The sequence below is a fragment of the Nuphar pumila genome, chromosome 5 (assembly GCF_984573655.1).
Source record: "Nuphar pumila chromosome 5, dmNupPumi1.hap1.1, whole genome shotgun sequence".
NCBI classification, from domain to species: domain Eukaryota; kingdom Viridiplantae; phylum Streptophyta; class Magnoliopsida; order Nymphaeales; family Nymphaeaceae; genus Nuphar; species Nuphar pumila.
In genome coordinates this window covers 130,662,904-130,674,375 of record NC_143253.1, presented here as the reverse complement: position 1 = coordinate 130,674,375, position 11,472 = coordinate 130,662,904, and the positions used below count along the sequence as shown (strand labels likewise).

General features: G+C 39.1%; 1 protein-coding gene across 1 annotated transcript in view; it reads right to left on the bottom strand.

Annotated features, from left to right (window-relative positions):
* Window positions 1–616: 616 nt before the first annotated feature.
* LOC149838734 (VIN3-like protein 2) overlaps window positions 617–11,472 on the bottom strand; it is a 53,803-nt gene continuing 42,947 nt past the window's right edge. Inside the window, exons 3-4 of the mRNA XM_090006774.1 lie at window positions 1,900–2,219; window positions 617–1,801 (exon numbers count right to left, since the gene is read on the bottom strand). Of these exons, the coding sequence (XP_089862900.1) occupies window positions 873–1,801; window positions 1,900–2,219 (1,249 nt within the window). The 3' untranslated portion in view covers window positions 617–872. The remainder of the gene's footprint in view (window positions 1,802–1,899; window positions 2,220–11,472) is intronic.

The window sequence follows — 11,472 nt, the reverse complement described above, 5'->3', positions numbered from 1 at the left end:
GGCTGACCGCTAACAGTCTTCATTTCAAAAAATAGTTGTACATGAAAAATAGAGATTTACAATCTCTTGAGAAGGATGCCAGTCTGGTGGGTGATCCTTCCAATTGCTATCTATGGACAAACAAAACACGTCGGCTGAAAATCTAAGAACTGAGTTGCCTGCTCTTGAGCCTAACACCACATTTTCTACACCAATCACACGAGGATGTTTTTAGCAACTCCATCCTCAACACCACATTTTGGCTAACACTACTGCGACTTGCTCACAAGGGCTCTGCTCATCTGGTAGTAGGTGGCATCCGTTGCTACAAGGTCGAAGCTGGGTATACCCCCCAGTGGGCAAGGGAGACCTCAAGGGTTTTACCAACTGGAGGCCAGTAAATGTGCAGTCAGTGATTGGGGAGGGGGGTCCCTTGGATTATCCCCCCAAAAAACACTGTTTCCACTTTCCACCTCAATGCAAGGCTCGCAAACAGAATATAAAGTGCAGAACCACCACTATGCAGGCAGCAGCCCGTTTTGTAACCCGTATTGTCTTCAAATCATCTACTACAACATACTGTGTACCTATTCAAAGGGGGTTACCCGCCATGGTACAAGAAAAGAGCTCAGAGACTAAATACAAATATCATGAATTAAACCACAATAAACAACAGATTCACTTCAAAATATAACATTCAATTACTGTTCATTTGCGTAATCTGCAAACCACAGATGAATCATTTCTGCTGATATGCCTTTTCCGCTAACATCAGCATCCTTAAGAATTGAACAATTACATTTGGATCAAAGAACAATCATCTGAGAGAGAGGGTGAGAATTTAGGCATGGCATCAATGTCTGGCATATGATCAAAGCAGTTAAACTCCATTGTCAATGCCAAGATCCAGTACAGAAACCATTTCGAGTGACTGGTGGGCTTTTGCTGCAAATCCTATCTAAGAATGCATCAATGAGTTGCCCAGCTAAGCTTGGTGGATCATCAATCAATGTATCTACAAACACGTTCACCACCCTCCTCTCCTGCATGCTAGCTTTCAAGCTGAACCACGTTAAGAACTTGACTCGGAACTCCTTATCGACATGCCCTTCACATTCTAACCACCTGATCACCTTGACACAATGCTCATACTGTCCCTCAGCGATTTGCTTGTCAGATTTTGGCAATTCTTTAGCAGTGTCGGGTTTGCATGGAGTGTCTGGGGGTGCGGCATTTGAGCACATGAGAGGTACAACCTCCATTGCCATGAGTGTATCACACCCATCATTGTCACTAATTTCATCCAATGAGCGAACCTTGGAGTCAGTTTCGTGGCCGGTTTTAGGAAGTTTTGAAGCTTGATTGTCATCGCTCGAGTTGGTGGAGTCCCTCTGTGATTCTGCCTGGATGATGGAAGCATGTTCACCAGTCACATTTTCCTCTTCCAGGGTGGAACCAGAGTCTACTTTATCAATCCTATCAGTGCTATGACTGGTTGCCATACCGTTACCGCCAACAGAAGTTTCTCTAGTTGTCCACCTAGCATCAGATTCCCCAAGCTCTCTAGAATTACTGAATGGAGCAACTTTAAAAACATATTCTGTTGAAGGATCCAGGTCTGAGACTGTGAATTTTGTTTCATTCTCCAGGAAAATACACAAGGGTGCTTCTGGATAGGCGGTAGCAGTGACACACCGGTACCATAATCTGCAGCCAGTGATTTCATCTGATGACTTCTTATCTTCAAGTTCTAACATCACCACGATTGTTGTTGGTGAGACATCTTCAAAATGGACAAGGAAAGGAGGAACTGTTGTTTTTGCTGGGACATAATAGAAGATTGATCTCACAATTGTGATCATTGAAGCACATAAAATGAAGTAATGAAAAGTTTTGAAGAAGATGCCAAATCCCACATACCTGGGAGGTTTGGATCACTCGATGGTTGCTCAAAACCTGCTTGCAGCATGGAATCAACAGCCTCTATGGCAAAAGAGCAGAGCTTCTGAACTTCAGCACCACAAGAGAGTCTATTGACTATCCCCCGGGCCATCTTCAAGGATACTTGGTGGAGAGGCCCGACCTCATCCTTCAGTTTCTTTGCAGCCACATTAACAATTTCATTAAGCTCCTTATATCTTTCAGTTCCTTTCAGAATCCTTTGGCATAGAGAAATTCGATAGCATAATACATCCACTCTTCTAGCATCCTTTGCAATTACTAGTTGTTTCCGCCAACATCTGTAGACAAAAAGGGCACTAAAGATCATAGTTGGCAAACTCGTGACTCGCATCTGGATCGCATGACCCTTGACTCGTGAGTCAACGGGTTGACTCAGTAACTCAGACGAGTTAGGACTATGCCTTTTTAGTGTTAAGATATGGAAAAAATCAAACTCCAAACTGTATAATTACTTAATTTAGCACATGACATCAATGACTAAGCTATATAAGTATTCAACTATATATAATTGTTGATAATTATGATTTAAAAATATATGTTTCTTTATAAAAATTACTTTTATGAGCATTATGCACTAAAATCATGAAATGCATGATAAAAGATACATAAGAGGTGTGTGGATCGCCAGGATCGGTGCTCCTGAATCGGTGACCTAGTTGGTGTCTGATCCGGGTCGACTCGGGCGATTCCCGAGTCAACTCGCCGGGTTTGCCAACTATGCTAAAGATTGAGATGCATTGTCTGAATATAGTCCACTATATGATCTAAAAGGAAACAGACATGTTTAACAACCTGATGTGCATTCACAGTTTTCACGCTTCCATTCATTTGGTTCTTTTGGAAAATCTGTTTCCAGTCTTTTGACAGTTTGTTTGTGCAGAAATTAGAAAGATCAGAAGGAAAAATGCTTCAATAAAAAATATGTTAATGGTGTAAGAAATCCCCCAAAAAATGTACACATTTCTTATTCTTTTCACACCCTTAGAAACATAAGAACAACACCTGGATCCCACCCTGGGCCCCTCCCCCTACCCTATATAGGCTAGCTTTATTAGATCTATTGATTTATTGTCAGATTCAAAAAAACATGAAACTACAGCCTCATGCATAGATCTCTCTCTCTCTCTCTCTCTATATATATATATATATATATATATATATATATATATTCCAAACATCTGAAACCTAACTTCGTGTAAAATTGAATCTTATAAAGGCAAATAGCTAACCAAACTAGGATTTGATCTAGTCTTCCCATTCATCTCCAAATCTGGGTCCAATATCAAATAAGAAAGGTTCCATTTCCTCTTTTTTTTCCTCTTAAGCTCAGAAATGAAGACAATAACAACTTGAATAAACAGAAATAAAACACTGTTACTGCCTTCTTTTTGGGTAGCTATACGGTAACATTTTCTGCATTCTATAAACTTTATCTAAAACAAGAATCATGCCCTTAGATTTGACCTCCAGAACCACATTTAACTTTTAATGGAAATTCTTTGGTTTGTGGAACTCCAGATGATATCCCTCTTTTATCAATGAAAAGGAATCCTTTAGCTTTTACAAGTTCCAGGAAGACCTAGCAATATTATTCTTTTGTTGTTACTGCTTGTTTTGCTCCCAGTGTAGTTACTTCACGGATCTTTGAACTCGTTCATATTTGTTTGACAAAAATCCATTATCATTTTTTAGATTACTTTTTCTAACATCAGGCTCTATGAATTGAAAAAAGGAAGCATAGTTTGCTGTTCATTTCAAGTGAAGAAACCTGGAGACATTGTAACTTCTTCAGTTGAATATGCAACCAATCACTAGATATTGGACTTGAAATCTCTAAATGAAAGGTTGAAAAAGGGGACACGTGAAATAATATGCTAGGCCTTATTGCCTTGTTTTACTTCCAAATGAAATTATGTTCAACAATCATTCAGTTAAATATCCATCATTAACACAAATTCCCATGTGATGGTGAATACCCCTCTAATTGCCTTAAATTCTCACTTCTATTTAAGTTGTGTTTTTGGACTATTTGGCGAATGTTGCCTCTCTTTTTTTTATCAACCATGCCCACAATCCATACGTTAAATTTAAGTATTACCCTTTACAAGATTTCCAAGACCAACTGACCTAATGCCTCACCTAATAGAGATAACAATATCATGTGGTAAGAAGCTTCTTCCGGTAGGGAACACATACCATTACCAATATATCTAAGTTATAATTACACTGCATCAAGACAAAAGAAATTGCCTTCTTATGTACTTGAGTTCAGACAATTTGAGCAGCTAAAAATTATGGAAGACAAGATTTTCAACGAGGACCAGTCAGCTTAGGTCATGTAACAGTCACAAACATCACCCACAGACCGTTTGGTTGTACACAATAAAAACAAATCTAAGGTAATAATATCTGTAGAGCAAAATCAGCTTGTGATTTGGTAAAATAAAAGTCAATCTAGTGAGTATCAATTTAGACAACACCGAGTGCAACCTTCCAAAGAGAAAGCTAAACAAATTCAGCAAAAACCAACCAACTCCTAATTTCTCCAAATTAGTTTTAAGCGCAGAGGTATGTCAACCTTTAAAACTGGCAATTTGCCAATCAAATAATGAAGCAAGTGTAATGAAGTATGCGGAATTACAACACAAAGTGCATAAGCACATACACAAGTCCAAGAATGGACAATACAAAGGCACGACCACACAATACAAGCACAAAAGTGCATACAATGACTTCAAAGAGTCTTGGAACAAAACACAAAAGTAACGAATGAAGTCCTTATTGAATGGAAATGCTTAAGAAAACATTAAGATACAAGGGAGGGGGTCAGCCCTGTTTATACAACTAAGAGAGGGCTTGGGCTCTATTGAGAAGTCCCCAATAGAGTCATTGGGAGCCCCCAACGGTCACAAATGTGACTGTTGGGTCCCCAACGACTCTATGGTCTTTTGACCATAGAGCCCATGCCCTATTTACATAATGACAAAAAAAACTGTTTATAGTTACATTATGAAAAAGACCAAAATTGTTGAGAATAGGTGGCTTTAAGTTTAAGCCTTATTAAATTAGAGGTTATTTGAAATTTTATTAAATAATGGACTTAGATGTAATTTCTTCTTTTTGGCTTATCTCTATTTAACATAGAGAGTAGCTGCCCTAATGGAATACGAAGTTTACTTTCTGTGCAGCCGTCTCTCTCTCTCTCTCTCTCTCTCTCTCTCTCTCTCTCTCTCTCTCTCTCTCTCTACCCAAGGTTCGGTACTTCTCATCCATCCTTCAACATGGTATCAGAGCAGTCGATCGTGGGAGCGTGATCGATCGTGAACAATCTACGGTTGATCTACACCTTCGGAAAAAAAAATTTATATATTCAAATCAGGTCTGTTTTCTTTTAAGATGTGTCATCAGATCTAAGGGAGCATCGTGGAAGTGTGGCTTCAGATCTGGCAGCCGTAACCCTTGAGCCATGCCGTGATTTTTGGGTTTGGCAGCTTATAACAGATTGTATATGCTGCTGTCGTGATTTTGTATCGTGTCCCTTGAAGAAATGATCTTCCTTCTTCATCTGTCATGATTTCAGCATCTACCGTGATTTCTGCTGGGTTGTGAATTTTTTTTTCTCATGCTGTCGTGAGTTACAACATCTATCTATATGATTTCAGCAGCAACTGCCATGACTTACAGATGTCGTAAGTTCAGCTTTTGTCGTGATTTCAGCACCTGTCGTGATTACCTGCTGGGTCGTGATTTTTTTTGTCGTGATTTTTTTTAAAGCTAAGTTAGGCAGACCCTCACCAGTTTTTATTCAACATACCACTGAGTTTTGAACCTGCTATGTATCACCACAAGGAGACTACATTGACAGCTCCTACCAACCATGCTGTAGTGATTTTTTTTTGAGAAAGAAACATGTTAGTTTCGGTTGTGCTCATGTCGTGGAAGCAGCAAGCGTGAGTCTCTGCTGTGTTGAAATCAGGTCTGATTGTAATTCCCTGTGTCGTTTGTGGGTGTCGAAAACAAAAAAGGGCAGTTGCTGATCTGTGTGTCGTGGTGAAGATCAAACTCAGTTGTTGATCTACATATTGGGTGCCGGAAAAAAAAAGGGGGAGAAAGAATCAGATCTGACTGATTTCAGATCCGATTATTTAGTGGATCGTGGGAGTAGTCTTGAACTATGCTATTGCTATTGTACATTCTTGGGAACGTGTGAAGGCAAAGATCGTGAAAGGTTGATTGCGTGAAGGTGATTTCGGGACTTCCTTTTGGACATATCGTCTCTAGAAGATCGGATCTACAAGTCGTGATGAATCCATGGGTTCCTGATCTGGTGAGTGGTATGGATGTTGCGCAGACATAGTGAAGCAGAGTAATAGTTTTTTTTTTGTGGACCTGCATAGTGTGGAGTTTTTTTTGTCGTGGTGGAGACAAATTAGTGTCATCAATTTGAGGACCTGTTCGTTTTTTAACTCATTCTTTTCTTTATGACTCAAGTGGTTAAATCTGATGCGGATTGCTCCAATGATTATATAACTCTTAGCCGGACTGAATATAACAAGCTTCTTGCTTTATGCTCATCCTCTTCGAAGTCTTATGTTGCTAAGGTTGCGTGCTTGGCAGGTGATGGCCTATCTGGCCAAGGTGGTAAGTGGATCATTGATTCTGGAGCATCCAAACACTTGTGCGGAAATTCGAGTAACTTTTTAAGTTTAAATCCTGTAACCGATCAAAAAGGGGTAGTCCTTGCTGATGGCAGTTCTTCTCCAATTGTAGGGCAGGGAAACATGTCTATTTCCCCTACCCTTCAACTGTCAAATGTTCTTCATGCTCCTTCTTTTCCATAGAATCTATTATCTGTCAGTAGAATGACAAAAGAGGTGAATTGTAGGGTAATTTTTGATCCTATGGGTTGCACTTTTCAGGACTTGCTTACAGGGAAGAGGATCGGTGGCGGCTATGAGGAAGGTGGTGTGTATTATCTACATCAACCAGTGGGTTCTGTCTATTCTGCTGTTACGTCTTCCTCGAGTCCTTTGTTATGGCATCATCGTCTGGGTCATCTTCAAGTGGCAAAACTTCATCGAGTCATTCCTCATATACCTCTCTCAGTTTCTTTTCAATGCGAAACATGTCAATTGGGAAAACATTGCCGAAGCTCTTTTCCCTCTAGTCAAAGTCCATCGAGTCAAAGATTGTTTGATCTTCTTCATGTCAATGTATGGGGTTCGAGTAGGATTCCTAGTAGGTCTCAGTGTCATTATTATTTGGTCATTGTTGATGACTTCTCAAGGTTATCATGGGTGTTCTTGTTGAAAGATCGGTCTCAAGGCCCTGTCATTCTTAAATCTTTGATTGTTGAAATAAAACCACCTATTTTCAACATCCCTTAAGGGCAATACAAAAAAACTAATTATATATATATATATATGATTATATATAATCATATATAACCTATTTTAACACCCCTCCTCAAACTTATGGTGTTCACCGAAAGTTTGTTGAGAAGAAACAAGAAGTCAGGAGTAGCCAGAGCCATGGTAAAAAATCTGCAAGCTGATATTCTAATGTGACATATAAAAACTCAATATAGTTCCTCTAAGAATTCATCATGAACATAGCAACAATTCATCTCAATATATTTAGTATATTCATGGAAGGTGTGGTTGCTGGCAATGTAAATTGTGCTTTTATTATCGTAACACATCTTCGAAGGTTTGGATATGCCAACTCTTATATTTTTGAGAAGATTACGTAACCATACGAGCTCCATTGTTGTTGTTGTTGTCATAGCTCTATATTCAACTTTTGTTGATGACAATGATACATTTTACTGCTTTTTGCATCTCCACGCAATTAATGAATCTCCTAAGAAAACGCATAAACCAGTAGCTGAGATTCTATCATTGGGATTTCCTCCCAAATTTGCATCAGTATAAGCAAGTAAATCAAAAGATGGGGATAAAAAAAGTCCTTTAATTAAGGTATTCTTTATATATTTAACAATTCTTAACGCAACACTCCTATGTCCTGTGGTAGGAGCATGCTGAAACTGACTGGCAGAATGAATAGCACGAGCTATGTCTGGCCTGATGATAGATAAATAGGTGAGCGACCCGATTAGTTGTTGAAAAAGTGTTGATCTTCAAGAAGAGTCTCATCTTCAAGCCTTAATTTTGTATTTATCACTTCAGGTGTCTCCATTTTTTTATCATCTGAAATACCTGACTTAACACAAATAGAAAGAATTGTAATGAAAGACGCGGAAGCACCAACATGCGAATAGAGGAGAAGCAAGGAAGCCAACAACACAAGCACACAATGTGCAAAAGAGAACACAAGCACAATACAAGTGCAAATAACCCACTAAGGGGTGAAAAGCCTTCAAAGGCAAAAATAACTTTATTGAAAGAGAGAAAAGGAGAGGCTAAAAGCCATACATGAATGAGGGAGGAGCCCTCAATTTATAGAGAAGGGAGGACCCAAGGGACCACATAGAGGGGCTCCCTTCTAGCCGTTGGGAGCCCCAAACGGTCATATTTATGACCGTTTAGGGCCCCAACGACTAGAAGGTGGGCCCCCTTTATGTGGTCCAAAACTAATAAATAAAAGGAAAAAATAAACAAGGAAAAAGGAAAAAAGAAGAAAAGAAAAAATATTTAAAAGTAAAATACATAGTGATATTACCAAAATACCCCTATCGGGTGTTTTGGTTATACAACAGAATTATATATTTAAATATATATATTTAAGTATATAATTTAACACCCCCCCCCTCAAACTTTACGGGGAGAAGACAGAAAGTTTGTCAAGAAGGAACATAAATCTTGGAGCTGGTAGAGCTTTGGTGAAGAAGTCTGCTAATTGAAACTCATAAGTAATATATGGCAATGAAATGTTCTCTTTGAGGTATTCGTCTCGAACATAGCGACAATCCATCTCAATATGCTTTGTATGCTCGTGAAAAGTGTGGTTGCTAGCAATATAAATGGCACTTTTGTTGTCACAACACATCTTGGTAGGAGTAGAAATGAAAATGTCCATGTCACGGAGGAGACTTCTAATCCATACTATTTTCATAGTAGTCATTGCGATCGCCCGATATTCGGCTTTAGTAGAAGAGAGAAAAACTTTTTGTTGCTTCTTACACCGCCAAGAGATAAGTGATTCCTCTAAGAAAACATAAAAACCAGTGACTGAGATTCGATCATTGGGATTTTCTCCCCAATCTACATCAGTATAAGCAATTAAGTCAAGAGATGAAGAAGAGGATAAGAAAAACCTTTTAGAGATGGTGTTCTTGATGTAGCGCACAATCCACATCACAACCACCATATGTACAGAAGTAGGTGTTAAAACATATGTAATAATACCATAATACCCGATAGGGGTATTATGGTCATTTCACAAAGTACCCCATAGGGGTACTTATTTTGTTTCTCTTATTTTACTGTTTTTTATTTTTCTTTTTATTTTTAAAAATGTATTTTTTGGATACCGAAAAGGGGCCCCACAATGGAGTCGTTGGGGCCCCCAACGGTCACATATGTGACCGTTGGGGCCCCCAACGGTCACATATGTGACCGTTGGGGGCTCCCAACGACTCTATTGGGAGCCCCTTTGGTCTCCTTTTCTTATAAATAGGGGGAACCCCCCATGTATGTGCTATTGCTCTTGAGAGCTCCTCTTCAATAATAGTGATATTATTTTTCATGTGTGTAGCCTTTTTATAAGGCCTTTCGTATATCCCTTAGTGGATTTCCTCTCTTATGCTTGTTGCATTTGTCCGTGTGAGACATAGTGAATGCTTTAGCATTCTTGGATTCTTCCGCATATTTCATTACATGGTATCAGAGCCATACGATCTTCTAAGGTAAAATCGTGTATCTCTCTACTTTTTTTTCTCTCTCACCTCCATTTTGTAGCAATGGAAGTCAAGATCGATCTATCATTCAAGCTCAATGGGAAAAATTATATGATGTGGGCATCCGCAATGGAGAATAATCTCAAAGGGAAGAAGCTTTGGGGTTATGTAATGGGGACCATTCCGGAACCCCAACTTAAGCTCACAAAGATGGAAGAAGATCAAGAGAAAGCACTTGAAGGCGATGCTCGTCTCAAGGCTATTGAAGACTATCATCATCAAATGGAAGATTGGGAGAGTAACCATGCAAAAATCCTAGCATGGTTTATGAATAATGTTGAACTTAAGGTATGTGCAAATATTGCAAAATTCTGCCGGGCAACTTGGTTTTTTATGAAGGGTATGTTTACCCAAAAGGATCTTGTAAGAGTTTATTTTTTGCAAGAAAAAGTGAGAACCACAAAACAAGGTGACATGAGCATACAAGACTATTATAGTGCTCTAAATCCTTTGTGGGATGAATTGGCTCTTTTAGAGCCTAAATGGGTATCTATGGAGGATGTGGTACTAAGACAAAAACAAATGGAACAAGATAGATTGTTTCAATTTTTATTTGGGCTTCGTCCCGAATTTGAACAAGTTAGATCCTCACTCCTCCATAGATCCACGTTTCCTCCCTTAGAAGAGGCTATTGCCGAGATTACTCAAGAAGAGACTAGGCATAATATGGGTAAAAGCATTGATGAAGTTCTTGCCGTATCTAAACCCGACAATCATGTCAAAACATACAAACCACCTCATTTTGGTAAGCAAGGGAGTGGTGGGAGAAAAATGATTATATGTCATCATTGTTATGAGCCGGGACATATTAAACCCGTTTGCCCAAAGCTAAATGGAGCATTCAAGCCAAAGGTGGCTTCCGTTGAAGAATCATCCACCAAAGAAGATGACGGCAAGAACGGGGATCTCAAAGATACTCTTGGACAAATTTCCTTGGCTCTCCAACAAATTCTAAAGGCTACTTCTTCTACCTCCGGTGCCGCAATTGCCTCATTATCACCTCCCGGTACGTACTCTTGGATTTTAGATTCCGGAGCTTCTTTTCACATGACCCCTCATGAAAATGCATTAACCAATGTGCACACCAATTCAAAAATGTCGTGTCTCTACGGCCGATGGAACTTTTCTCAAAATAAATGGTATTGGAACTCTTGATTCTAAAAATATTCAAAATTTCCTTGTTCCAAAAGTAAGAATAGTTCCTAAACTAAATCTTAACATTTTTTCCGTTTCCCAAATTGCCGACCATGGATGTGAAATATCTTTCTCATCTCAAGAGTGCTTTGTGCAGGATCTCCGGTCCGGGAAGCGGATTGGGCAAGGCCATAGGAAGGGAGACCTTTATTTTATGGATAATTTAATGCTTCCAAATACCTCATTTTGTACTTATGTCCAAGACAAAAATATTGAAACTTGGCATAAAAGGCTTGGACATCCAAGTTACTCTAAAATGTATATTTTTCCTTTTGGACACAAGTTTTGTAAAGAAAAAGATATCAATTGCAAAGATTGCATTTTTGGCAAAATGAAGTCTACTCCTTTTCCTATTAGATCCTTTGTAACAACAAGACCTTTTGAATTGGTGCATTCCGATGTTTGGGGGCCATCTCCGG